We start from the raw sequence: 27913 nt of genomic DNA on the forward strand, positions 1-27913 counted from the left end.
TTACACAAAATATGGTATTTTAAAATTGTAAAGCAACCCTTGTTGCTGTTTGGTAGATATAATTATTATGAAGCCGTGTACTCTCAAAGAGATTGGGATGCAAATGTGTGGTTTCTAATAAAAAAATTGAAATAATCCAGCTAATTCTAATACTTTGAAATTAACTTTAATGTTTGAATTTCTGTCCTGCAGTAGGCAAGAAGAATGGCGAACAGCAAAGGGAGAGGAAGAAATAAGAACATACAGAGCAGAAGAGAGAAGAAAGCACATTATAAGTCATGTTCCTAGAGAAAATAAGATACCATCTGTGCCCAAAGTAAGCAGTGTAAGCAGATAACAATGTAGAGTACAAGTAATCCTTGACTTACGACCACAATTGAGCCCAAAATTTCTGATGCTAAGCAAGACAGGTTTTAAGCGAATTTTGCCCCATTTTACTACCTTTCTTGCCACAGTTGTTAAGTGAATCACTGCAGTTGTTAAGTTAGTGAATCTGGCTTCCCCATTGACTTTGCTAGTCAGAAGGTTGCAAAAGGTCATATAACTCCAGGACACTGCAACTGTCATATAAATGAGTCAGTTGCTAAGCATATGAATTTTGATCATGTGACCATAGGGATGTTATAGTGGTTGTAAGTGTGAAAAATTGTCATAAGTTGCTTTTTTCAGTGCCGTTGTGTCTTTGAATGATCACTAAATGGATGATTGTAAATTGAGGATTACCTGTATCATAAACTTGAAAGCAAACAGCCTGGATATGCCTAGCTTTGACCTGATAGTTCTGCCCTGCAAAAATTGCCTGCTCAGTCCTCCTACCTTCCCAGCTGAGCCTAATGAGCAATCCTTAGCAATGACGCTCTGCTACCCAGCTGTGCTCACCCTGCTTCAACTCTTGCCCACTGGCTTATTCCCCCCCTCCCCCCCGCCGCCTTTTGACTGCCCTGCACTCTTCCATTGCTGCCTTCTGCTTCACTTCACTGACCTCCACTGTCTTCTTCCTCCTGCTTCCTCCTCCATGTGCATCCAGATCCCAGGAGCACAGGGCAAGTCTAGAACCTTGTCTACCAAAGGCAGTTTGCCTGACCTAGCCATGGAGGAGGCAGGAAGACAGTGCAGGTCACAGCCGAAAGGCAGAGATGGCGGGAAGATCGAGTTGGGGGAGTTGAAGCACACGCTCTGCTCAGAAATGCACGCAACAGCCATAATTGTGAGGAGCAGTCATAAGTTTCATTCATTAAGTGCCATCATAACAGTGACTGAACAAATGGTTATTAAGACAGATAGTAGGAGGGTGCTTCTTGTCTTATGTGAAAACCTTTTTCATGTGTTACTGGTTTGCATCTCTTTAGTTAACTAATGGAAGCTGGGGATTTTCAAATTGTGATCCACAGAGCTCAGATTTTATGAGAACTTGAGATTCCCTGAAAGAACAAGGACAAAAAGAAGAAAAAGTTCAGTTGAATATAGTTTTCTAGCATTATAACTTTTCTGTTTGATCAGGAGTTCCAGGAATTTTCTTTTCTCCAATGAACTGCTCCGAGCATCCAGCAGTGGGAGGTGCTTAGACTTAGATTGGATAGGCTGGGCTTGATTGATAGGACGCTCCTCTTCCTCCAGATTCTCCTCCTTAGCACCCCCAGTTTTTCTTTTCTTTTAATTAACAAGCTTTTTAGTCTAAAAAACATTGAAAGGCCCTAAATAGCTCTTTAGGATTTAAACATCTTTGCAGTCAGGAGAGAGAGAAAAAACACCCTTCAATTACCTGCAGTATCATTTTCATTTTTATTTATAGTTTAAGAAATGGACAAACTATTTGAGACAATAGAAAGTTGTAAAATGTTCTAGAATTATAGCACTAGTAGGGTGGGTTTTTTAAATTGTACAAGGAATTCATCTGATAAGTTCTATATTTTTGCAGATATTTATTGTGTTATACTTGCATTTTTTTATCTTTTGGGGGCCGTTTAGTGAATTCTAACCAGTGGCCATTCAGATTGTAATATTAATGTCAGAATGTATAAGGAAGAGCAGACTTAGTTTATCTAAAGTCTTTTTTTCCCACTGGTGAGCTGTACCTCTGTACTGTTTCACAGAGGTTTTTCATGGTCATAATTAATGGTCATTTTGTGTGTTTCTAGAACCATTCACATGATCATGTATTGGACGTTGGTGATTCAAAAAAACAACAGGCCAACCAACATAACTATCGAACCAGATATGCCTTGGAGGAAACTGTCAGGCCAAATGAAGATAATGACAATGGAAGCAGTTCCTCAGAGGTAAAATTATATTGTGTTTCTTGTGTGATACAGTAGATTGGGGTTTCCCCAAACTGAGATGTTCCTCTCTTTGGGAGCTGCATAGAATCCAGGGAGATGTGAATATTTTTATTTCTTATATTTTTATTAAAATTAAGCTTTGTTGTATTGTTTTCCTTGCCTATTTTGGTGTTTGGATTTTTAGGAGAGATGTCTACATTAAAATTACATATCAGGGAAGTGTATTAAATTAACAAGTTTAGGAACTCCTACCCTAGACTGTTTGCATGCAAAATCATTCATAATACCTAAGGTTACTTGATTCTCCTTTCTTAAAGACAAAAATTGGTGTTTTTCCTAGTTCTATTCATATATTACACATGTTAAATGCAACTTAACTTTTTTAGGAAGAGCTATTTAGTAAATATTCAGAGACACTTTGTTTTCCGAATATCACACATGGAAAATCTGACTTCCTTTCGCAAAAACTTATTGATCAAATAATTAGCCAGTCAGTTATGGTGATTTAAACTAAAACTATTGTAACTCAAGAAGCAAATACCAATGACATAAAAGAGAATTCATCAATCACATATAATATAAAAATTCTAGTGCTATGGAACCTTCTACTCCAGGTTCAAAAACCATGTAGGAAGTGTTTTTCCTGAAATGGGCATTTGATGTGTTTCATGTTGTAACCAGACCCTTGTTTACAGTATGTTATACCCAGATTTATACCAAAGAAGGTGGCCTTTCTGATATTCTGGTTCCAAACCACTTTAGCTTTTCTGTATTATTACATTTGAAAATAAATTATATAAGCTAATTATCTGTTGTGAGTTTGTGGATAGTAATTAAAGAGCCAGTATTTAGTTAGCTCTTAGTTTGCAAGAAAATTGTTCAGTGGTTACTTTTTTAATATAAATTGACCGTGGTTTATTTTACTGGGTTTTTTTTGGTGAGCCACCCAAGGTGGCCTCAAAATTGAGTGAAATGAAGTCACTGAATAACTGGATTCAGAAGTACTTAGTCCATTTATTAAAGAAATTAGAAGTACTTCATTACTTTTAAAGGAAGTTTTGGCATGTCAGAAGAAATGTCTAAATATTATATTGTTCTTAGGAAGGAGAAATTGTTGTTGCCAGTGGTGGAACATCAGAAGATGAAAGAAAAGCATGGCATAGTGATGGAAGTTCTAGGTAAGTGACTGAATATCAGGAACTATACGCTTAAACTTAAATGTGAGATTTAAATGGTAAGATATTTGTTAATTGTTCTGATTCATAAAATATACTTTGAGTAAAAAATGTAAAACAAGGAGTTTAAGAAACCTTTATGAAAGAAAGAATCCAGTAAAAAACAAAGGACCTTATGTGAACAGGGATCTTTCAGCCACTTCTTTCCAATGGGAGATGTCTCATTCCTTTCTACCTTGAAGATAGGAGGGTCCTTTGGAATGCCTTTCTGTGAGGGAGGAAAGGGCCACCATTAAACTTCCTCCTGAATATCTATCTCTAGGACTTAGTGTTGATATATCATTACATTTTCATTCATCACATTGAAAAATACAGGTTAAGAATGTCTTAAGAATGTTTAAAACAACAATGTTTACAAACAGACTGCCCATTACTAAAAATGGTGTACAGGGTTCTTTCGTGAGTAAACTGCATGTTTTCAAAAACCACCAAAACAATGCGTTTTTAATATACAGCCTGTTTTTAATAGTTTCTTCTGTAACTGATTTTAGTGGAAACACTAGCAACTACCTATTAAATAGCAACATTTGGACTTTGCACAAAGGTTTGTGGAATTTTGCTAATGGCTCTTTTTCCTTTAATTTTTTTTTACATTTGTTTTGTCAGACAGTGGGCAAAAACGTCTTCCATATTACAGCCTGCTTTTTCACATTCATCTTTGCTTCAAAAAAACAGTTTATCATATAATTTAAACATTTCTTGTGCTGGTCCGTGACCATAATAAAGATTGAATGAAAAAATCTTTCGTTTTTGACAATGCTGACTTCAAAATTCCCTTCTTGGGAGTATAGTGGTAATAAATAATTAGAGCATCTGAGGAATTAAGAGCACCAAATTAACATTTTATTATTAGGTAGTTCTTGTTTTGATGATTTTAGTTCTGGCCCACCTGGTTTTACCCTTATGGTTCTGTATAAAGTTGCAAGTAACGTTTGTTCAGTGCTTTTTATCTAAATGCATTCTAATTCCAGAAGAACTAAGACAAAAATTACTTGTTTCATCCTAGTATGCCTAGCTAGTTTTTCAGTAACATATTGAAATAGATATTTTTTCTGATGGATATTAAATTTGCATGTCAGTGCATAACTATGTACTCATTAATTATTTCACTTCTAGTGATTATTCCAGTGATTATTCAGACTGGACAGCAGATGCTGGAATTAATTTGCAACCACCAAAGAAAGTTCCTAAAATTAAGACCAAGAAAGTAGAGAGTAGCTCAGAAGATGAAGAGGGTCCTGAAAAACAGAGACAGAAACAAATCAGAAAAGAAAGGAAAAAAGGTATTGAAGATAAAGATGGACCATCATCTCCAAAGAAAAGGAAACCGAAAGAAAGGAAACAAAAGGTTGTACTATAATTATAGAATACTAATTTAAAAGGCTTTTTATCGATAATGCTTATCCCTCACTAATGTAAATGCATATGAATTATACTTTTAATTATCCAGATAGCTAATGTATTAAAATTACAAATTAAGGGGTATACATTTTGTAAGATCTTTGATTCAAACTTTGCCTATAAGGAAAGGTGTGTAGGGTTTGTCAATATGCTCTTTTATTCTGTTCATGAAACTGAAACAGCAAAGCCCTCTAAATATCTCTTCCCCTCAATATAGTTCTCTCAAGGTGAACTCTTGTTTTTTTTTTATAGAAAGAAGAAATATAGTAAATGCTTAGTTATTAGCCAATTAACATGCTGACATTTTATCAAATACCGTATTTGCCGGCGTATAAGACGACTTTTTTGCCCCGAAAAACATGCCTCCAAGTGGGGGGGTCGTCTTATACGCCGGTATATCCACTGCCGGCTTTCGGATGCTTGTTGGACGCAGCGAAGGCGCCTCTGGCTTCCTGGATCCCCTGCGTCGCTTCCGCTTCATCCCGCTCGCCTCGCTCCGCCCGAGGCTGCAGCCTTCCTGCTCTTCCCACGGCCCCTGGCACTCTGCCCTGCCGCTGCAGCCCCGGGGATTTCTGGAGGGCGTTTCTGGTGGTGGTGGGGGGTCGTCTTATACGCCGGGTCGTCTTATACGCCGGCAAATACGGTACTTACACTGTTCATATGTGATTGGCATTTATTTATTTTGCTAATAGAAAATTGATTGTGATGGTTTAATATGCATGAGTCTCATGCATACCATCTTTCCTATTCCTATATGGCTGCAATGAAAAAGTAAACATGCTTAATTTCTATTACATGATATAGCTGATAATTGTATTGGAAGAGGAAATAGAAATATGTGTATCTGAGATTTGTTCCTGTGTTGCTAAAACTGAATTCAAATGCTTTTGAAGCTTAAGCAAACCTTAAAATTACACGAGAAGTTCTAAAGTTTAATTTAGATATATATGCGTATTTCTTTAGAGGTTGGCTATGGGGGTGCTAACCGAAAATGGCTTAACATTAGAAGAGTGGCTTCCTTCAGTGTGGATTACAGATCCTGTTCCTCGACGATGCCCTTTTGTACCACAAATGGGAGATGAGGTACTTACTTTTTCTTTTATTTTTATGCATCATCTTGGCTGTACATTCATCTTTAGTATATTAAAATGTCAAGTAAGAATCACTTCCTCTCTCTCTATCAAATACTTTTTTAAAAAAAATCCTGAAATAAGGCAGAATTTGATGGTCATTTTAAAATAAAAGGTTATCAAGTTCTTTGTACAAAGGATTGTGCTATAGTTGTATCTCCCCCTATTCTTGAAACACATGAATTAATGCCACTGTTAACATAGTAGTTGTTCACTAATTAATTTTGTACTCTCATTTGGAGAGGAAACTAGGTATTTGTTCCTTATACTTTCAACTTAATTTAGGGTTTTCTATTTTACGTCTACCCCATTTTCCTTCCTCTGTCATTTATTTTCCTCAAAAACTAACTGATTTTCCCCCTCGTTTATTTCATTCTGCATCTTTTATTTTGCCTTTTTTTGTCTGTTGGATGGTCCCAGATAGTATCTCTCCTGCAAGTACTGGACAGAAAAGTAGAGTAAGAATTATAGAATTATAATTTGGTTGGCATCATGAACTGTGAGCAAGGAAACCTAGGTTAAAGTCCACTTGGGCCAGTCCAAGTCTCTAAGCTTGAACTATCTCACAATATTGCTGTTGTGGGGAAAATGAAGAGAAATCTCAGAATGAACTACCTTGAGTTTCTTGTAAAAAAGTGGGCTATAAAGTAAAGAAACAATTATGAATAAGAATTGCCAAGAAGGAGGTGCAGCCTTTTGTATTCCCCCTGAGGAGACTCTGAGTTGTCTTTCTGTTGAATGTAAGAAATAGTAGGGAGCCATTGGCAATCATTACTAAATCTGTTAATTTCAGTTCAGGTGATGACCTGGGCAAGACTCAATTCACATATCCTAGGCACTTTCCACATTGATTAGGCAAGACTGTACCTTTGAAAAGTGAGTGCCTTTTTGAAAACTTGCCATAACATTAACGATGTTGAGAAATGGCAATGTTCCAGGTTTTAAACACAAATTTAATTAATTATATCAGCCACCGGAAACTTCCAATGAACATGGCCAACTGACCAACCTAGGGGAAGGTTCTTCCAGACCAAAGCTTTTTCAACTATTAACAAGGAATTGAGTTCCCTTTGTTTTTATGACATATGAAGTATATTTCATGGTGAAATATAAAGACAGAAAGTTGTGACTCTATTTTATTACTTTTAAATAATCTATAGCGTTGGATTGTTTTGTTGTGAGTGGCTTAAATTTTCCAATTTTTATGAATTCTCACTGGCCAGGATTAACTGATTTATTAAAAATCTACTCTTTGACCACAAGAGGGAGCTAAGAGGTTTAAAAGTGTTTTTAAAGAAAAGTTTAGTGTTTTAAAATGGATGTTTAAAAAGTGTTTTTCCCTTTAAGGTTAAAGAATCTGAAGGAATAGAGTCTAATATAAATAATGGCAGGCTACAAAGATTAATAAATATAAACAGAAATATTACTTTCCACAGCATGGAAAAAAAGTAGAGACAGTTAAATTGATTGCCTCATCCAAATAATTTTGTTTCTATTTGGAAATTACTTCTGGATTTTGTGCTTGTGCTGAAAAAAAATGAGAGTTTGGTTTTGCTGATTAGATAGGTTTGTTGTTATAGAAATGGCTAGTATATATTATTGTGTATACTAAAATTTGGAAACATTTTCATTAGATATATTTGTAAATCCCATATAAATGCTCCTATATGTGAGTGATGACTTGGAGCAAAGGAAGAAGACACACTGGTTTTTTTTCATCCTTACATGTAGCTCTAATTATTGTAAAATATGACAATCAACCCTTCTGATCAGTCAGTGGTCACACATTAGGACAATTTTATTTCAGATGTTTTGTATGCTAATAAACATAATGCATTGTAAAAACCATGTAAGTACAAAATGCTCAGACAATTGAATCTTGGTTAATTTACAGTAACTGCTTTATGTTATATTATTAATGAAAATGTGCATAAATGTGCTGCTCTAAACTAAACAAAGCTTCAAATAGATTCTTTTTAACAAAAGATATTTTCATAAAATGCTACTGAGGGTTATAATATTCTAAAGGTTAATTGGCAACAGGTTACTATTTTTAATTGAAAGATTGAAAAATAACTGCTTTTGGCTAATACTTTCAGTTATAGTATTGGGTTCTTTTAGATTTACAGATATTCCATGCATTAACTGTGATATTTAATTTCTGAAGGTTTACTATTTCCGGCAAGGTCATGAAGCATATGTTCTAATGGCAAAGAAAAACAAAATATATAGCATTAATCCTAAAAAACAGCCATGGCATAAGATGGAGTTACGGGTATGTGTCCTCCTTGCTCTTTCCTTTTTACATTCTTTGTATATGTAAAGTTTAGATATTATAGGTTCTTACTTGGGAATAAATCCTACTGAAATAAGATTTAACAGATGGGTATCCTACACAGTTTCAGCCTTTAGATCTAGCTATATGTGTATTTTCACATACAGTCCACGTAATCATTTTATCATGTTTGAAAGGTCAAAACAGTAAGATAGTAGACCTATTACAAGTGTACAAGAGTTATAAGTCATCCTCATTTAATGACCACTTTCACTGGCCACTCTTGGCAACAGCACTGAACAAGTGGCAGTTATGACGACTTTGTACTTACCATCCCTGTGGTCGTGATTGCAATTTGCAACCTTCCCTGCTGGCTTCCCACAAGCAAAGTCAATGGGGAAGCAAACAGGAAGTTAGACATTGTGGTCATATGAGGTCTTCACTTAATGTCCTGCGTGATCCTCATTAAATGATGGCAACAAGCAGCCTGCCAAATTGCAGAAATAGAGGATACAGATGATTTTAGGAACATTTTTGAAAACTCTTACTTTAGGAACTGTATAGAGGCTATTTGTTTCCTATATACTTTGTCTTATGCGAATACCAATTAAAAAGTATGTGAGAAAAGATTAATTTTCTATTCGATTACACTCTCCAGGGCTGCCAGATAGACAGATAGAAAATGAATTTCAGTCACACTGCTAATATAATTTTCCATGCCTTGCTATATATTACCAAAGCATTGCAAACAGTCAGCAACATCAGTCACAGATGTATTTACAATTGGGGGCTTGGGGCGGGCAATATATTAACTGGCTGCTAAAACCCCCAAAGGCCACAATTTCTGTTTGGTGGATGTGAATATTAGCAGGAGGAGAGGGACAATTAGTGCCACTTTCCAAAAGAGAAACCTTTCCTATTTACCTGCATTTATGTGTAATAAAACTTTTAACTTCACAAAAAAGAGCTAATTTTGAGTCATGGACTAACCATTGCATAGCGAATGAATTTTTTTAATAGCTGAAAGATGAAAGGATGAAGAACTTCAGAAAAAGGCCACATAACAAGTTCAAGCATGACATTGTAGCAAAATACAACATGGACTACATCAAAATATACAAGATCATAAACAGTGCGCATACTATATAGAAATTTTGTCCAACATAGCCTCTATTCTACGTATGCAGCATCTGATGTTCACATATGTGGTCTCACACTTATCAAATAAACAAGTAGTTCTTGAGCCAGTGACAAATAGAATTCCATAGAATTTTAAAATTGGACAAGCTTGATCTAGCTTTTAGTTATCATCTGGCTCCTCTTTATGCATGTGGAGAACTGGATCTTGCACTGCAATCAAGCTTCTCCCTTAATATATTATAATTTGGTTCTCTTACTTGGACCATGTCTCTTGTCTATTTTCAGGCATGGCTGGTTTGAGTGTTTTTTAAAATAGAATATTAGGTTGGAGACTCCCAGTTAGTCTTAAACTGAAAAAAAGTGGGTTGAAATGGGCAAACTATTTAAAACTATAGGTAGATATGTGTGTGATTGTGCTTTGTGATTATTTGTAATTGTGCATGTGTATATATAATAAGGCAGTGCTATCAGCACCAGTTATATGTGCAACCTAAATAGAATAATTAATTCTAAATAATCTTGGGAGGGTAGTTTTCTGGCAAGAGGGAAATGTTATTTTAATATTCAACAGGGAGCAAAGTTGAAAAGCAAAAGGATAGGGATAGAATGGTGAATCTTTTGTTTTGGTCATACACTGGACTGCACTTTTTAAAACCCAGATCAAAAGAGAAACCATACTAGAAATAAACAGTATGGGGGGTTGATAATCTCAGGTAGATAACAACATATATTCAGCAATACTGATAGAGCACCACTACTGAGTCCAATCAAGTGGTTGAGTCCCTTGCAGAATTCTTATTTGCTCTCTGAAGTCTTTCACCCACAGCTTTCAGATCTGGAATGGCTCCCTCAATACCTCCTGTGCAAAATGGCTTGCTGACTTGTTCCAAAATTTATTCCATTCAGCTAAAGCCAAGGAACACACTGTCCTGGTTTAGGTAGAAAGACAGAAAAGATTATTCTCCAGTTTTTAGGCTGAAGACAGCGTTGCAGTTAGATCCCCTGGAATATCACAGAAATGCTTATAATAAGTATATTTGGTCTCATTTTTTGAAAAAGTGTTACATCATAATGTTGGAAATTTTTGCATGTGTTTATAAGGAAGCTGTTCACAGACTGTCCTACATTAATTTATATTTATTATATTGAAGTACCATTTTATGTCTGATTTCGTTTTGAGCAAAGTATTGTGATGGATATCATACACAATGATTAGCAGCCTCCTAGTAAGGGAGGATAGAACATGACTGTTCACCAGCTGCTCTTGCTCTATTAGTTGTTTGGTTTTTCTGTTTAATTCAGAGGTGTAAGTTACACGAATCTCTTCTTTTTCTCCCCCTTCTTTTTTTTTCCACCTGAAAATCATGGTAAATTACTATCAATATTTTTATTTTTGTTTAAGGAACAAGAGTTAATGAAAATAGTTGGAATAAAATATGAAGTTGGGTTGCCTACACTTTGTTGCCTTAAACTTGCTTTTCTTGACCCCGATACGGGTAAATTGACTGGAGGATCATTTACAATGAAGTAAGAAAAATCAGTGATCATATATACAATTTTATTTATGTGCGTCTCTGTCTCTTTCTCTCTCATCCCATGTCCCACATATACACCTTTGCAACATGTTTTATATATATTCAAAATAAAATATGTTTCTAAAATTAATTTCACTTAAAGAGCTTAAATAATAAATTTGGGATGATGTTTTGGAGATTTGAGAATATCTAATTACACAAGGAGAGTTTCCATTCTGTGCTTCCTCACCTCCATCCCCCAATGCATTTCAACCCTCCAGGATACATTTGGGAAACAGACTGGGAAGAGAATCTGATCTCGCTATGATCATTAAATGGGATAAACATAACTGGGTTTATTTTATTATCTACTTAAGTTAACAGTATGATGTCCAGAATATGCCTAAATGGTTCAAGGTATCCCCACATTTAATAAAAAATACTTTAATTTTTATTTAAAATGTTGAAGTCTTATATAATCTCAGGTGAGATTACTGAAATCTTTGAGGGGTCTGGGGGATCATTTTGGGGAGCAGCAAACAGCACCTAAAAATGTTGTCAAGCCCTCAGTTTATCATAGACAGAATTGGATTCAGGCAATTACTGGTTGATGATAGAAGTGTACTTGAGAGCATTGTTTATTAAAGCAAATATCTAAAATGTGCTTTAAGAAGCTTTATTTGATTGTAATTATTATGCCTATCTCCCAATACAGAGGGAACTCAGCAGGATGGATTTCTATTCTTCTTGCAGCCCTTAATATTCCTGCTTTGGGGGATGAAAATATCTGAAATGAATTTTCCATTCTTGCATGACTAGACATGTCTACTTGTACAACATTAGATTACAGAACTTTTCCCTAATAATGGAATATCTCTAGGCTGAAAATGTATAACTAAGGATAGAATTAGAATAATAGCTGGCTTGAGAACTCAAATTTGTGAATGGTCAGGGAAAAGATAATAGACAGAAAAAGCTATTATTCCTATCTAGAGTTGATATATATAGACAAGGAGTTCTTGCTGGAAAAAACAAACTGGCTGCTAGCCAAATTTTGGATGAGAAATGATAGATGGCAAAAAGTTAGCTATAGTTTTTCCTTTCATCCCCCACCCCCAAGAAAACAACACATTTAGCTGCTTTTTCATTGAACTTTGCTATCAAACATATGCTTTAGTCTCTAGTTTAAAAAATGGAAATTAGTTGAGATTGTTCCACTATTTCTTGATATGTCTTTGAATGGATGAGTTCTCCAAAGTATTTATGATAGGTAACCCATTTTTCATACTATTTCATTTTGATTATATCTAGGTATCATGATATGCCAGATGTGATAGATTTCCTAGTCTTAAGACAGCAGTTTGATGATGCAAAGCACAGAAGATGGAATATAGGTAGGTGCTCTAGAATACATTTCAGTGATTTCATGGTCAAAATTCCGTGTTTTCAATAGAATGTAGGATAAATACCTATCCTTTTGCATGTGTTTGGATCCTCACAGTTTTCCATGTGTTAGAAGTTCAGACAACAAGATTAAAAATCCTTGCTCTTTTGAGAAATGCTTGCCATAAAAGTTTTCATTATATTATCAAGTGAATGTTTTTGTTTCCAGTTATAGTTCTTTGATTAGAAAAAGCAGGCTGTTGCCATACATATCTGGAATAAGTAGTTTAATGTTTAATATTTTCAGACATAAAATTTATAGCATTCAGATTTCACTGTCATTGGAGACCCCACTTAACTTTCTTCTTTCTACTTACTCCTTTACTGTCTCCCATACTGGAAAATCACCCAGCCAGTTTAAAAACTTGCTTTTAAAAAATTAATTCCATAAGGTTTTGATCTTTAAATCTGGTCATGAGAATAGGTTATTTGAGGGAGTGCCCCATCCCTATTATATCTACTCATTCCCACAGGTTGAGCAGGATGGGTATCCTATCTACTAAGGAGTTCCATCTGGCAGGATCTTTTTTGCTATGGCCCCACCCTTTGGAACATCAACCCTATGAGGCTGCCCCATTTCTGTTGTTCTTCTGAAAAAAAACCTTACGTGGTTTCTTCATGAATAGTTCTCAGTGTTCAATTTAGTTTTACAGCTTTTCTTTATTTGAGTTGGTTTTATCTTTATATTTCATAAACAACATTTTAACAAATAAAATGCTAAACTTGTTGGATCAAAGAAAAAAAAGGTCTCTTTAGAGTTGGTATTTAACTGGTTCGCACTGGTTCGGGAGAACCGGTAGCGGCGATTTGGCATCGCCGAACTGGTAGTAACTTCTGGCTGGCCATGCCCCTGACCCGGTCATCCAGTCGCCACTCGCTTGCTTGCCCAGCCCACCCGATACTTGCTCGCCTGCCCGCCGCTCGTCTTGCCCAGTCACTCCCTCCCCTCCTATGCAGCACGCTGGGTCCTCGTGGCTTGCCTTTCTAACCTGCCTTCCCCTTGTGGTGCCTGCACCCCAACTGAGCAGCCCTGATCTGCCTGCTCACAGGTAAGCCTGCGAGTCTTGTTAGCCCCTCCCCTGCAGTCCCAGACCTCTCCCTGCCATCCCCGGGCTTGGCTGGCTGGCTAGCTAAGCCATCATGTGCGCTCTCCCAGCTCTCCCTACCACGCAGTGGCCGTAGTGCAGCGAGCAGTGGTAGAGGTGCCCCAAAAGGGAGAGCGGGAACTCCTGGGGCTGCGTGTTGGGACATTGCAAGGGGATAGGATGGAGAAAGTCCAGCCTGTCTTTGCTTCTCAAACTATAGGCAGCAACATCCGGAAAAGACAAAGTTTCCTCTGACTTGGGGGAGGATTTAAAAGAGGGCAGCAGTCAGGGTGCAGGTGGGCTAAAAAAAACCCTTTTCTTTGGGTTGAGGTGGAGCCAGTTCCCCCCGCCTAGACCTTCACAGCATTCACACATTCTGCCAACACGTGAATGAAATTGCCTGGCCGAGCAGGGTCTATCGCTGCTGCTTTTGACAAGACAGAGGGCAGGACCAGTCGGTCAGGTGAGGCCATCCAGACGATTCCCCCAGTGCCCAGAGGCTGCAAGGGTCCTGAATAGAGGTGTCAGAATAACACTTAGAAGGGACCTTGGGGGGAAACTTATACCATTTCAGAGAAATGGCTATCCAGTCTTTTCTTAAAAACTTCCAGTGATTGAGCACCCAGAACTTCTGGAGACAGGCACTTCCACTGGTTAATTGTTCTCACTTTCAGGAAGTTTCTCCTTAGTTTTAGGTTGCTTCTCTCTCTTTGCTCAGTTTCCATCCATTGCTTCTTGTTTGCCTTCTGGTGCTTTGGAAAATACATTGCTCCCCTTCTTTCTGGCAGCCCCTTAAAAGCCTGTTGCCTATCATACTCTTGGGCAAAGCATGTGAGCCATTTCCTCCTTTCAGTGGTCCATGGAAGTACATCTGTAGTATGTAGATAATAAGTCAGAAAAAGGTGAACATTTTTACAGAACTATAGATACGTTGAGGCTGGGTGTGACAAGGAATCGCTGGGAGAGGAGGGGCCAGACGAGGCATCCCTTGACATGAGTGACATTAGGGTTGGCCACGCCTACCCAGTCACATGACCACCAAGCTACACCCACCCAGTCACATGACCACCAAGCACGCCCACCAAATAAGCCATGCCCACAGAACCAGCAGTAAAAAAATTTAAATCCCACCACTGGGTCTCTTGGATATTTTAAACAACTTTGAAAACCCAAGTTAATAAATCAAAAGTTAGAAGTACCCACGCTTGAAAATATTACACAGAATTAAAATAGTTTTTGATAGTGTACAGTATACTAACTAGTAGGACTACACTATTATCTTTCTGTATAAGCACAAAATATCAGTGGGAAAATTGGTATTCAATCAGATGCTTGAATGGTTGCAAAATAAAGTTGTATAATGGCAAAATAATTAAGTATGGATTTCCCATTGGTACTGTTCATCTGTCTTGTTGATGCTAAAATTATACCCCAAACAAATTATTTTTTAAAATCTGTTCTCCCTCTTTTTTATTTAGATGTAAAGCTATTCTATTCCTTTGCATTTTAAATTATGAAAAAGGAGTATGGATGGTAGTCTCAACATGAAAAGACCTTATAATATCTTCTATTTATAGACACCTGGTAGAAGCCACAAACATAGAAAATGTCTCTAATGTATAATTCATGTTGCAGAATAGTGTCATGGCAAAGGCACAATCACCCTCAGTCACAGAGAATCGTATGCTTAGAAAATTTTCCTTGTTTATTAAAATAATGTTTCTGGATCAACTCAATTTACCTTTGTAGCAGATTTGAGTTTTTAATTGAATGAATCAAACCTATATTAAAAATAGTAATGCATATAAAGATGGTTAATTATATAGTTTGGTATGCCTGTCCAGGTGATCGATTTAGATCAGTAATTGATGATGCATGGTGGTTCGGAACAATAGAAAGTCAAGAACCTCTTCAGCCTGATTATCCTGACAGCTTGTTTCAGTGCTACAATGTCTGGTTAGTATATTGCCAATACAGCAATATTTAATTTCTCTGTTTTGTTTTTTTAAGTGCATTTAACTGTAAACTGATAAATGTCATTGCAATAATTGATATCTACTGTTTAAAATTGGCAAAATGTATTATCAATAAATATTTAGATAAATAATATTGTTCAAAATGTTTATTATCTTTTTTTTCCTTGAAGTTGGGACAATGGAGATACTGAGAAAATGAGCCCATGGGATATGGAGCCTATACCAAACAATGGTATGTGCCTGCTTTCTCCTAGATGTACAGAAAGAGGATATAGAACTTAATGTCTGCAGATGTGATAATTTAAAAAACTGATTTTTCTTTAAAAGAGGAGAGAACCAGTTTTGGTTAATGAAATGATTGTGGGAAAATTCAATAACTGCATTTTGTTTAATGCTTCTGGTTTTCTGGACTGTTGAGGTTCATTGGGCAAAAGTATTGTGAACTCTTTAGAACAGGGGTGTCAAACCTGCGGTGTCACGGCAGCATCACATGACGTATCAGGACTTTTCCCCCCTTTGCTAAACCAGGCAGGGGTGGGGCCAACATGATTGATACATCTGGCCCATGGGTGAGGAATTTGACACTAAATTAGAAGCAGTAGGAAAAAAGTAATAATTTCAATTGTTAAGCCCCTGCTTTGTTTATTTAGATTAGTATGGTTCATAAATTGCCTAAAAGGTGTGAAAACCCACACATAAGTTGGCTAGGCTTATTGGTTAAGCCCAAAATTCTGGTCCTGTATTGTTTTTATCGTCATAACATCACCCTGATTAGTTGCTGGAAAATGATAAAGAATTGTTATGCTGCTATCGGTATAGTCTCTTCAGTTATAAAATTACAAGGGAAGTATATTTTCCTTGGTAAATATGGCAAATGAAACATAGAAACCTGTTCATAAATAGATCACTAATTAAAACAATTCGTACATTTTTACAGAAAGAATCCCATAATTCAGTATCTCATGTGTAGAGGTGTAGGAACTGTTGTTATAAAGGAACAATGATTCATTATAAGTTCTAAAGAATACTTTACATTATTTAAAGTTGGAAAATTTTGTTATTATCTTTCCAAACTACATTTCTTTTTTGTCTGCTATTGTTATCCTTTGGGCTATTAAGGGATCTCTTTTAATCAGAAATGATAAACTGAATTTGGCCTAAGGATTAAATCCAGCTCCTGTGGGGCCATAGCAATAGGATAACAACTTTGCATATTATTTACATTTTAAACCTTGATATTCATTTCTCTGGAGAGCATACAGGGAGCCATTTCTCCCCATTTTCTCAAGAGGGTAATTGGATTTGCCTGTACCTTCTACAAAAGTGGAGAAGGGGTACTGCAGAAATTTTCCCCACTAGGTAAGTTGTTAGTTCCTTCAGGCTTTGCCCAGAGTATACCTGCTCTGTAGTGCTTCAACTGGAAGCCACCTCTCATGATTCTTGATTGAGAATTAAGTAGGGGGCTTCTGTAGATTTCTCATAGTGAGTAAATTTTCAAGTAGAGAGAAACACACAAACTTGCTCAGCCAGAAACAGTTAGATGTGATTCATTGTCAGGAACCAGACACTGGGCAATCTCTTAAGTTTGGAGTTGGGTAAAGCAGATCTGATCCTGCAGAGGACAAACAAAATCTGGACGGCTTCGCCATTGACTTGACAAAGTGGAGATCCTCTTTCTTAATGCTAGGAGGATCTAGGGCTGTTTTTAACCACTTTATCCAAAGTCCTCAGTACTTATCATCAGATGCCAAAGTTTTTGGAAATAATATTTAACAGTATATTTGTTTCATATTGAGATAATTTGTTTGGATATGTTTCATCCTGCAATACCTTGTAAAACATATAGATTTAAACATATTTGAATAGCATGACTTACATCATTTTTAACTTTGTTGTTGCTTTAAAAAAAAGCATAGTTTAGTTTTAATACAGGGAGGAACATATTCCAGCTTCAAGGCTTCTAAAATTCCCCTTTTCCAGTCTATGAGGTTCTTTTTAATAGGAACAACATTTTTCATGGCATAGATGTGGAATATCAACAATGTAGTTTATTGTAATTTTGAGTGGGAAAGCATGCCATTTTGATTGTTTTTATATCTCTGTTTTTACTATATTGTAAGCTGCTCAGATTTGCCTTGGACAGCAAGATGGCAGTCATGTAAATTTAATAAAGTTATGCAATTTAATACCTAGACTGTATTAATATTTCCTTTTTAAAGAGTCATCTTCCACCTTTATTTTAACATGAAAATTTGATTAAATTGTATGTTAATGGAAGAGGTTGGATAATAGAGATGTATATGCTGAATGCAGTTGTAATATTTCTATCACATGGCTATTATTGTTGAGATAATATTAACAACATTGCATTTCCTTAAATGCATTTTGTATTAATAATTACTATTATACCTCATGCTTTATTACAGCTGTGTTTCCGGAGGAACTTGGAACTAGTGTTCCTTTAACTAATAACGAAAGCAGATCTTTAATATACAAACCTCTGGATGGAGAATGGGGTTCCAGAACTCGTGATGATGAATGTGAAAGAATAATTTCAGGAATAAATCAACTGATGACTTTAGGTAATAATTTTAGTATGGCAGAAGCAACACAATACACACACACACACACACACACACACACACACACACACAATCTCTAAATGAATATCAAATCAAATCAAATTTAACTCCTGCTAACTTACATGGAGGTATCCATATAGTCTTCTTGGCATTATAAAGAAAAGATTTGCAATTCCTTTTTCCAAGTTCTGTACTATGTCCCAATCTAACCTTCATCCCTGGAAGTTTGTCCCATCCAATGTGAACACAACCAACTCTGCTAAGCCTTGTGGATCATCAAGGTTGGATGAATACTGCCACCTCGGTGGGCAAGTAACTTTTTTCTTATATCAGATAGTTATAAAATCCAAATCTGGATGTGTTTAATTCTCTTGTTGCTTTAGCATACATACATTTGTTTATTTATTTGTAAAAACATTGTTTTTCTGAAATCTAAGAACATTTTATTGTAGATATTGCTTCTGCGTTTGTGGCACCAGTGGATTTCCAGGCTTATCCAATGTACTGCACTGTTGTTGCATACCCCACTGATCTCAGTACAATTAAGCAGAGATTGGAAAATAGATTTTACAGGTTTGTTCTAAAGTTCATTTTATTCAAACTTTGTTTATGCCACTTGTTTTATATGCATTATTAAAACATTTATTATTGGTCTACAGCAGAGGTGTCAAACCCAATTGCATTGCAGGCCACATTGTGACATATCTGGATTATTTTTGCCTTTGCAGAGCTGGGATGGGTGTGGCCTACGTGGGCAGTATCTGGCCCACGAGCCACGTGTTTGATACCCCTGGTTTACAGCATAGATTTACTAAAGTATTTGCCACAATATCATGTAGAGATATTCTTGACCTTGTATTTAATTTTTCCCCATGTGATTTTTAGTATCCATTGATCTTAAAAGCAATGTTTTGAAGCTGCTTAAAAATTAATATTAGGAAGAAGACTATTTCAGTTATCCTGTTAAAGCTTTAGAATTTCATTCTTATGGAAGTCTGTTGCATTTCCTCATTAATGACGTTCCAAAAATTGGTGAAGACAATAATTTTTATGTATGCTTTTTATTTGGTTTTCCTCCCAGATGTCTTAGGTAGACTAACTTATATTGCCAGTTTTTTATCCTGAAACTGGTTTTTGTGTTAAGGTTTAGTAAAGAATGTTTTTAAATTGTAAAGTCTGTTGATACAAAAATGATTAAATGAAAATGTAGGCAGTAAAAGCTCTGTTCTCTAATTTTATTTAGCAACCTAATGTCATTTACCTAAGAAACTGCATTAACAGTATTTTCAGAAAACTGTTTTATACCAGCTTTGCACAATCTCAAAAGTCCCTTTTGAACTTCTCCCTTTAATGCACTTTGAGAATTTTAACAAATAGTATTCAAGAACACTTGAAGCTGTTTATATTTGCACATATATTTTATTCTTCTGGCTATTAGGAGAACACTTTTAGTGCTGGCACTTCAAACAGGAAATGTTCTCACCAATAAAGAAGAATATTTGTAGCTCAGGATTGAAAGGAGAGGTCCTTGCTATTCTCTGAGCTTGCTTGTTTTCTTGCAGACGTTTCATTACCCAAACTAGGTAACATTATCAGTGCTCCTAAAGAGTGCTGAGAAACGTTATTCGTTTACCAGATATTAGCTTTATAGTATTTCCAATCCACATTTTTCTTGAAAACTTTTTATTTTCAAATTTTATTCTTTTTATATTTTAGGAACTATGTAAAGATTTTGTATGTCTCAGGAAATAAGAACAATATAAAAACACTAAGTCAAAACATATACCTACATTTTTCTTGGATTTCCTAATTTTTGTAATACATAAATAAATATGTAGCTATATTCCAAGTTGTTAGTAATTAAAGGGAAACAAAATAATTCATTAAACATTTGTATCATAAGTAGCTAAAATTGTTTTTTTAACTTCCAACAATATTTTAAATGTATAGTAATACTGGTTTTTGTTTAAATTCAAAGGCGACTTTCTTCCCTTATGTGGGAAGTTAGGTATATAGAATATAATACACGGACATTCAATGAACCAGGAAGTCCTATTGTCAAGTCTGCCAAATTTGTCACAGATCTTTTGCTGCACTTCATAAAGTAAGTTAATAAAGTTCAGAGAACAATTTTTAATATAATTTAACATTTTTAATTTGTGTGGGAGTTGTATATTTTACGTATTTATAGTTTATAATATTTATGTTTACAAAGGAGAGAATGCACTAACTGCTGATGAATACCTTGGGTATACTAGCACTTGAAACACTTGCAGTCGGTAAACTGAGATAATTCACACAGGCGTTAATCAAAGGCTTTTTTGCTCCAGATTTGTCTCTCACAGTCAAATTTAGAGCTTCAAGAAATGTCCCCTTTCCTTCAATATTAGAGGAAAGAGAAAAGATAAGATGCTACTATTTATTCAGAAACTCCTTCGATTTAATATTAGTAGAATCAAATAATTATTTGGTCTTGTCCAGAATCAATATCCAAGACTATTATACAGATGGTTCCACTTCATCACCACCACTGAATGGATACAGACTGAACTAGATCACATCTTTGGACTAAGAAATCTAGTATGAATTGCTATAATAGCATGTTTTATTTTCTTGATGTTATAGGTTAGTCTTCTGTCACAACTTCCTTCATTAAATTTCTTAGGCTCAGCAGATTCAGATTTTGGTGTAGCACAGGCCCTTAACTCATCAGGACACACAGTATCTACAGTGCTGTTTTTTCTGCTCTTAAAGCACAACTTTCTGAAACCATCTCTGTATTCCTCCTGGATACTTAATGATTATTGCTCTTTGCACTTTTGTTTAATATACTATCCGTCACAATAGCACCACCTCTGGTGAAGGATGAAGATGCTGCTTAATGAAGGATTTCTTGAGCTTCTTGAATTAGTGAATGTCACACATTTTCCACAACTGAATGGAATTGGTTCATCTTTTACTACTGCACCTGCAGCATTCTATCTTTCAATATTTATGATTAAATAAAAGTTGCTAATAGCAGGTCAACTTCAGGTGGAGTAACTGTCACCCTTATCCATTCTTTTGAAAGTCTCAAAGCCTTCAATTCTGAGTAATGCAGATTATGATCAGTGTACTTTGAGACATAAGGAATACTAATGAATTAATTTCTGCATTTTTCCTTCCTCTTTTGAAGTAGCTTCCATTTCCTCACAGGGCGCAGCTATTGGAGATTAAAACACATTATTGTTATCAAAAGACTGCATGTATAACTTGAATGTATAAATATTTACTAAGGATCCTCTTGGATTTTTGTCTTCCATCACATATTGGCTAGTGTATGCACATCAGTGGCATGAAACATGAAATTATCCAAACTTGTGAATAAGCTACTTTTCATTCTATTTAAGATAAAAATTATCAAGAATTTTATTATATTTCCACACGAAGAATATCTGATTTACCAAGCAGTGTTTTTGACTACTGATATTCCATAGTAGAGAGTGGAATGGTTGTTTTTGCTTTGCTTTATTTTTTGTTTAGTTTAATCTTCATAATTATAGACAATTTTCAGAGTAATTCCTACAGTTTTTTCCCTATCTTTAATTTCTATATCTAATTTTTAATGTTAAAGCTCCAAATACAGTTTTTTTAAATTAGGGGGTTTTTTGGTGAAAAGTTTTCATGTGAATCAAATGCTTCTTTCACCATTCTTTCTTAAATCTAGGGATGAAATTATATGTTTCCATAGGACCTCTACCCTTAAAATGCACACAGGCTTCCTTTTTTGTTAAAAGGGATTATAAAAAAAGACTAGGTTATTTTTAGTGTTTTTCAGAGACAAATATTGCTAGTATTCACATTTGCTAAGCAATACTTTTGAAGATTATTCCTGATTACTCTAGCATCTTTGGTAATATTATTAAGAGTGTCTTGCTACTGGAATTTCCATGTTTGCCCATAACTCAGTTGTTGTTGTCTTTTTTCATTCAATATTACCATATTTTTCACACGATAAGATGCACCCCCAAAAAACTGGGTGGAAATGTGTGTGCCTTATAGAGCGAATGTTGCCGAAGCCCCACCAACACACTGGTCCCCAACCTCTGGCCTCTACCTCTCAGCAATTTGCCTCCTTGCAGCAAACAGCCTGGTCAGCTTCAGCACAGCCTGAATTAGCATGAGTAGCTGATTGGCAGTTGGATCAGCCTCCCGGAATAACGCCAATCAGTTCCAGGCTGCAGAGATCGCCAACGCCGCATGCCCGATTTTTGGCCTCTGTGCATCCTGTTTTTGTCCTCTGCATCCCATTTTGGGCTCTGTGTGTCCTGTTTTCAACCTGTTCCAATCACTGCCACCTGGAATGGGCCAAAAATGGGATGCGCAGAGGGTGAAAATGGGGTGCACAGAGGCCAAAAACTAGATGCGCAGTGGCTTGAAAATGGGACGCGTGGAGACTAAAAATGGGCTGCGCAGAGGTGGCAATAGGTGGCGGCAATCAGCAGCGATGGTGGCGATGGACAGCCGTGATCCCTGCAGCCTGGAACAGCTGATCAGTGGTATTCCAGGAGGCCAATCCAACTGCCAATCAGCTGCTCGTGCTAAATCAGGCTGTGCTGAAGCTGACCAGGTTGTTTGCTGCAAGGAAGCAGATTTCCCCCCCTTGTTTTCCTCCCCAAAAGCTAGGTGCATCTTGTGGTCTGGACTGGAGCCTCTTATAGTGCAAAAAATGCGCGTACTTATCACATCATCTCTTGGAAGGACTGTTTTGTGCCTTATTTGTAATAATTCTTAATATTTACCGCTCAATTACACTTTAAAAAACATGAAGACTTGATTTCTTTCCTTTGGCTGAATCTTTTGGTGATCATGTTGTACCCTGTAAATACAGTGCCCTGCTGCAAGTATATTAACTTCCTGTTGGAATATTTATATATCAGTTATTGAAACATATAGATTTTTTTTTTAATGCTGGAGTACACTGGAGTACAAAAATATAAAGTAGTGGATGCAGATAAGTTCATTAATGTCTAGTGTTTGTTTTGAACAGGGATCAGGCCTGTTATGATATAATCCCACTCTACAATGCCATGAAGAAAAAAGTCTTGTCTGATTCAGAAGAGGTAAGTTAATTCAACATGCAATACATTTTAAAGGAAAGTGGTGGTTTTGTCTCAAAATTCTGTTTTTCAGCCCAATACGTCAACCTAAAATTAATACTTGGCAATAGAAATAAAATACAATACCTTAAACAACAATCTATATTACAAAAGTTTAATGCAGTATAAAATCTGTATTGGGAAGACATCTTTAGATAAGAATGACAGCTATTGTCATTTATAAATACCTGTTAATAGTGTCATGTAAGTCCAATCCTTGTTCACATGTATGGCTGTGCCAAATCTGAGTACAGGTAGTGTAGGGACTACAACTGGAACAGAAGGTCCCATGACCACAACTGTGGTAAGGATTTTATTTCAGCTTTCCTTACCTTCTGTTACCTAACTGGAATGCTCACCCCAGTTTGGATAATTATCAAGAAGGAAATTAATATTTGTATTTACATTAATCGGCAAGGAAGGGATTATAGGAGAGTAAGCAGGCCATGATGAGAAATACACATAGAAAGGAAACTGCTGCCTAGCTCACCCCCCCACCCCACCCCCTTTACTAGGCAAACAAAAGCCAAAGTTGTGACATGATTAAACTCTTACAAGCAGTAGCTGTGAGGTGGCTAATTAAGGTTACAGAGCTGAGCTTGTTAACTTGCACTTAGCACCTTTGGGAGAAGTGCTGGGGAGAAAAGCAGCTCAGGAAGAGATCACTTGTCTAAACAATTTCTGCAAGGTGGGAACAAAAGAAAAAAAAATGGGTCAGGTACAGGGCATTGTGCATTTGTTGACTGCAGTGATGAACATGTGACAGAAATTGCAAAGTTGTAAATGTGCATCTTGGTTGCAAAGTTTTTTTTCAGAGCAATTGCGACTTGTGTTAATGCACAAGGTAGTTGATAAGCGGTAGGTCGATAAAACTGGTATTACATCCCCAAGTATGAGCTTTAGGGGTTCTATCTGCAAACTGATTTTATTTCTTAGAATCTTATCTTTCTGATAGAAGATAGAATAGAGTAAAACAAAAAAGAAGAGATGATCTGTAATTCCATAATTTCCAAATGCAGATGTACACAAAGGCTACATCACTTTGGAACGAAGAACACACAAGTGCACCCCCGTGCGCGCACACACACACACACAGATTGCTCTGAGACTTAGTACAGGCATTTGTAAGAATCTCAAATTTTAAAGAGCATAGAAACTTTAAACTCAGAAATGGCTTTAATTTGTCATGTACTTTTAAAAAATTGGCTTTATAGAATCCCAGAGTTAATATTGAGCTTGTTTATATATTATTATAAAATTGGAAGAAACCCGAATGTTTATTGTAATGTTGCAATTTTCATATTCACAGTATTATTTTTACATAGTCAATCATTGCAGATGAATTATTACTTTATTATTATTTATGATGGTATAAAGAAAACTAGATTAGTATCAAAGACACGTTATTTTTAGCCATAAACTAGTTTCTAGAATCCACGTGTTGAAACTTTAGTAGGAAGGCATTCCCTTATTTTAGTATAACAGAGTTGGAAGGGATCTTGGAGGTCTTCTAGTCCAAACCTCTGCTCAAAGCCTATGCCATTTCAGACAAATGGTTGTCCAATCTCTTTTTAAATATTTCCAGTGTTGGAGCATTCCCAACTTCTGGAGGAAAGTCATTCCACTGATTAATTGTCCTAACTGTCAGGAAATTTCTCTGTAGTTCTAGGTTAGTTCTTTCCTTGATTAGTTTCCATCCATTGCTGCTTGTCCTGTCCTCAGATGGCTTTGAAGAATAGCTCTTCTTTGTGGCAACCCTTGAGATAAGGGAATCATGTCACCCTATGTCTTTCTTTTCATTAAACTAAGCATACTCAATTCCAGCAACTGTTCTTTATATGTTTTAGCCTCCAGTCCCCTAATTATCTTTTCTGCACTCTTTCTAGAGTCTCAACATCTTTTTTTACCTCATGGTGATCATTATGTTTTGCTTTGCTTTTTTGTTCAGTTTTTATCATAATGTTTTTCCCATTTCTGCTTAAACCTTGCAAAATGGATTGTATAATTTGTACGTTTGTAGCATTGGCATCATATACACAGAGAAGTGAGAAATGCTGAATCTAATAGAACCAACTATAGCAAAATGTGTGCTGTGCCTAGTGATAGACAAGCAGAATTTTATTGTGCGGTGATAATTTCTCTCCAAAAACATGTGACATCCATTTACTCACCCAGATGGATGGATAGATGGATGGATTGGAGGGGATATGAGATTCTGTTGCATTGACAGAAGCAAATTTATCATGGACAAAAATAACTGGATTACAATCAATGGGTTGTGCAGTTGCCATATATGTTTTAGCACACAATAAAAATGAAGAAGCACATAATTCCTTGATATAAATTTAAGAAGGAACAATAAGGTTGTGTCAAAGTGAAATATTTTTCAAATGCTGAATGTTTCTACATCATATAATGGATATTTTGTTGCCCAAAGGAAGAAGAAAAAGATGCTGACATGCCAGGAACTTCCACAAGAAAGAGGAAGGTAATTTTTGTTCTAAATCTGTATTTCTGATTTGATAATGTGCATTTACAACCTGTTAAGCTGCCAGAGTCACCTTGTAAAGGAGATGGGCAGCAAAAAATTTAATAAGTAAAATAAAATTTGACATAGGAGGGCTCACATAGCATGAATAACCCACCTGGTTCCATATCACAATCATTTGACTAGTTTTATGTACCAAGAGCACAGAAGATGATCGTATTAGAAGTAACCTCAGAAGTTAATCCTTGCTCAGTGTAATTTCCACAAAGGCATTGCAACAGATGACTATCCAGCTTCTGCCTGATGAAACAGAGTTTGGGAACATAGAAGAGGCAGCACAACTGTTAAGGGACGAGTGTAAACAGAGTTATTACAGAACAAGATTCATGAATCCAGGGAAGGATAAAAGTGTGAACCAGTATCAGGTGCCCAATAAACAGAGACCAAACATAACTCTGCCTTAATTACACTTGCTATAGGCTTTAGGCTGTGTAGGAGAGTTATTTTAATAGGTTTTCATATTATATTATCCTACTAGCATTTAAGATATTTTCAGAAATCCAAATGATCCTTGTTTTCTGAGGTTGCTGCCTTGCTTTTGATATTTCTCTTTGAAAGTGCCCAGGAAGGCAAATTTTTCCACTGGTTTATAACTCTTACAGTCAAGTACCTATGGAGATTCTCAGTCATCCAGGTCATGGTTGTCCCAAAGGTGCTTTTCCAAGAGGCAACTTGAAAAAACAACAACAAGAAGTCCATTTGCCTCTTGAAAAAGCACCTTTGGGTCTTACAGTCAAGATATTTTTCTAGTTTCAATCCATTAGTTCTGGTTCTGCCCTCTAGGGCAATAGAAAATAGCATGCATCTCTGTGTCTTTTTTAGACTGAATGATATTCAATTCATTTAATCATCCTTCCTAGGATTTGGTTTCTAGTTTCTTCATAAACTTGCTCAGGGGTATTGATGTCTCTTTTGTACAGAACTTGACACAATATCTCAAAAGAGCTATAACTAAAGAATGGTACAGTGGGACAGTTTGTAACTATGCTTTATTTCTGCCTTTGATTTCCTTTCTCTCCAAATGCAAGACTTTTCTTCCTGTTTTAGTCCAATATTCAAGCTGGCTTTTTTAAAATGTGCTCTCTATTGTAAAATGTTAATTTGATCCTTACAGTGTTATGTCATCTGTGGATTTAATACTCATCCCCTGAATGTTGTCATTTAATTCTTTAATAACATGTTTAAAAGCATGGTTCTTAGAACAGCTGGCCAGAGTCATTTTTCAGAATGAGACAGGTCATATAAATGTAATAAATAAGTTCTGCCCTATGCCCACATCTGATATGGAGCTACTTACAAGTACTTTGTAGTCATGACCAAGAGGTCCGTCAAGTGTTCCAACAACCAAGATTTTAATCCTTCCAACTGCTACAAAGGAGGTTGTGAGGCCTTCTCTTTAAATAAAAATTATGTGCTAAGTCAGTATCACAGTGGAGATATTTTTCATTCACTCAGTGTCTGAAACTCAAAGGTGTATATTTTTATGGTATCTCCAAAGAATCTGTGTCATTTAGAAGGAACAGTTAACTGTCACATCACATGGACAGGCTTTTACTAACTATAAATATGGCTGAGTTAATTTTAGGCTAAATCAAATCTCTTCTGATTTAATTGGTCGAGTCAGCTCAGATTTTGAGTCTGCATGACATGCCTGCTACTCCCCATCTATGTATATATGTCTTTTAATACCACATATTTATGTGTTTAATAATTATAAAACTAATTGTTATAGGATAACTTGGATAATTATGAGTTGGAATTTCAGCAAGGAAATATGTAATAAAAGATAGTAACAAAAACATAATAAAAGCTGTTTGAAATTGCCATTACAGGAGCATCAGCCAAAGAGAAGGCTACGTAACAGAGCTCAGTCATATGATATTCAGGCATGGAAGAGGCAGTGTCAGGAATTGTTAAATCTGATTTTTCAGTGTGAAGATTCTGAACCATTTCGCCAACCAGTGGATCTTATTGAGTATCCAGTGAGTATTGAAAAAAGTTAGCATTTTACTGAAACATTCCTCTTAAAAAATGAAGCAGAAGAATGACTATCCTATTTTTTAAAGTAATCAACAAATATTTAAATTTGAATCCACAGTTTTACATGTGGATTTTGCTCTTGGACTTTCAAGGTTTGATTAAAGATTTGTGATGTTTAAAAAGCTTT

At 36.0% G+C, this 27913-nt stretch overlaps 1 protein-coding gene across 4 annotated transcripts in view; it reads left to right on the forward strand.

Annotated features, from left to right (window-relative positions):
- PHIP (PHIP subunit of CUL4-Ring ligase complex) overlaps positions 1-27913 on the forward strand; it is an 88786-nt gene that overhangs the window by 52237 nt on the left and 8636 nt on the right. For 2 of the 4 annotated variants that reach the window (XM_026665185.2, XM_026665187.2), the window contains exons 20-35: positions 193-316; positions 2139-2279; positions 3381-3457; positions 4631-4862; positions 5879-5998; positions 8213-8320; positions 10863-10987; positions 12286-12368; positions 15347-15458; positions 15649-15710; positions 17905-18060; positions 18513-18633; positions 20039-20164; positions 23090-23162; positions 25636-25686; positions 27579-27728. In XM_026665185.2, coding sequence (XP_026520970.1) covers positions 193-316; positions 2139-2279; positions 3381-3457; positions 4631-4862; positions 5879-5998; positions 8213-8320; positions 10863-10987; positions 12286-12368; positions 15347-15458; positions 15649-15710; positions 17905-18060; positions 18513-18633; positions 20039-20164; positions 23090-23162; positions 25636-25686; positions 27579-27728 — 1861 coding nt within the window. Of the gene's footprint in view, positions 1-192; positions 326-2138; positions 2280-3380; positions 3458-4630; positions 4863-5878; positions 5999-8212; positions 8321-10862; positions 10988-12285; positions 12369-15346; positions 15459-15648; positions 15711-17904; positions 18061-18512; positions 18634-20038; positions 20165-23089; positions 23163-25635; positions 25687-27578; positions 27729-27913 lie in introns of all 4 variants that reach the window. The other 2 variants (XM_087944379.1, XM_087944382.1) reach the window with 1 other exon arrangement.

The sequence above is a fragment of the Notechis scutatus genome, chromosome 1, assembly GCF_049901735.1.
Source record: "Notechis scutatus isolate UNSWTSFEM ecotype Mainland chromosome 1, rNotScu1.2, whole genome shotgun sequence".
NCBI classification, from domain to species: Eukaryota; Metazoa; Chordata; class Lepidosauria; order Squamata; family Elapidae; genus Notechis; species Notechis scutatus.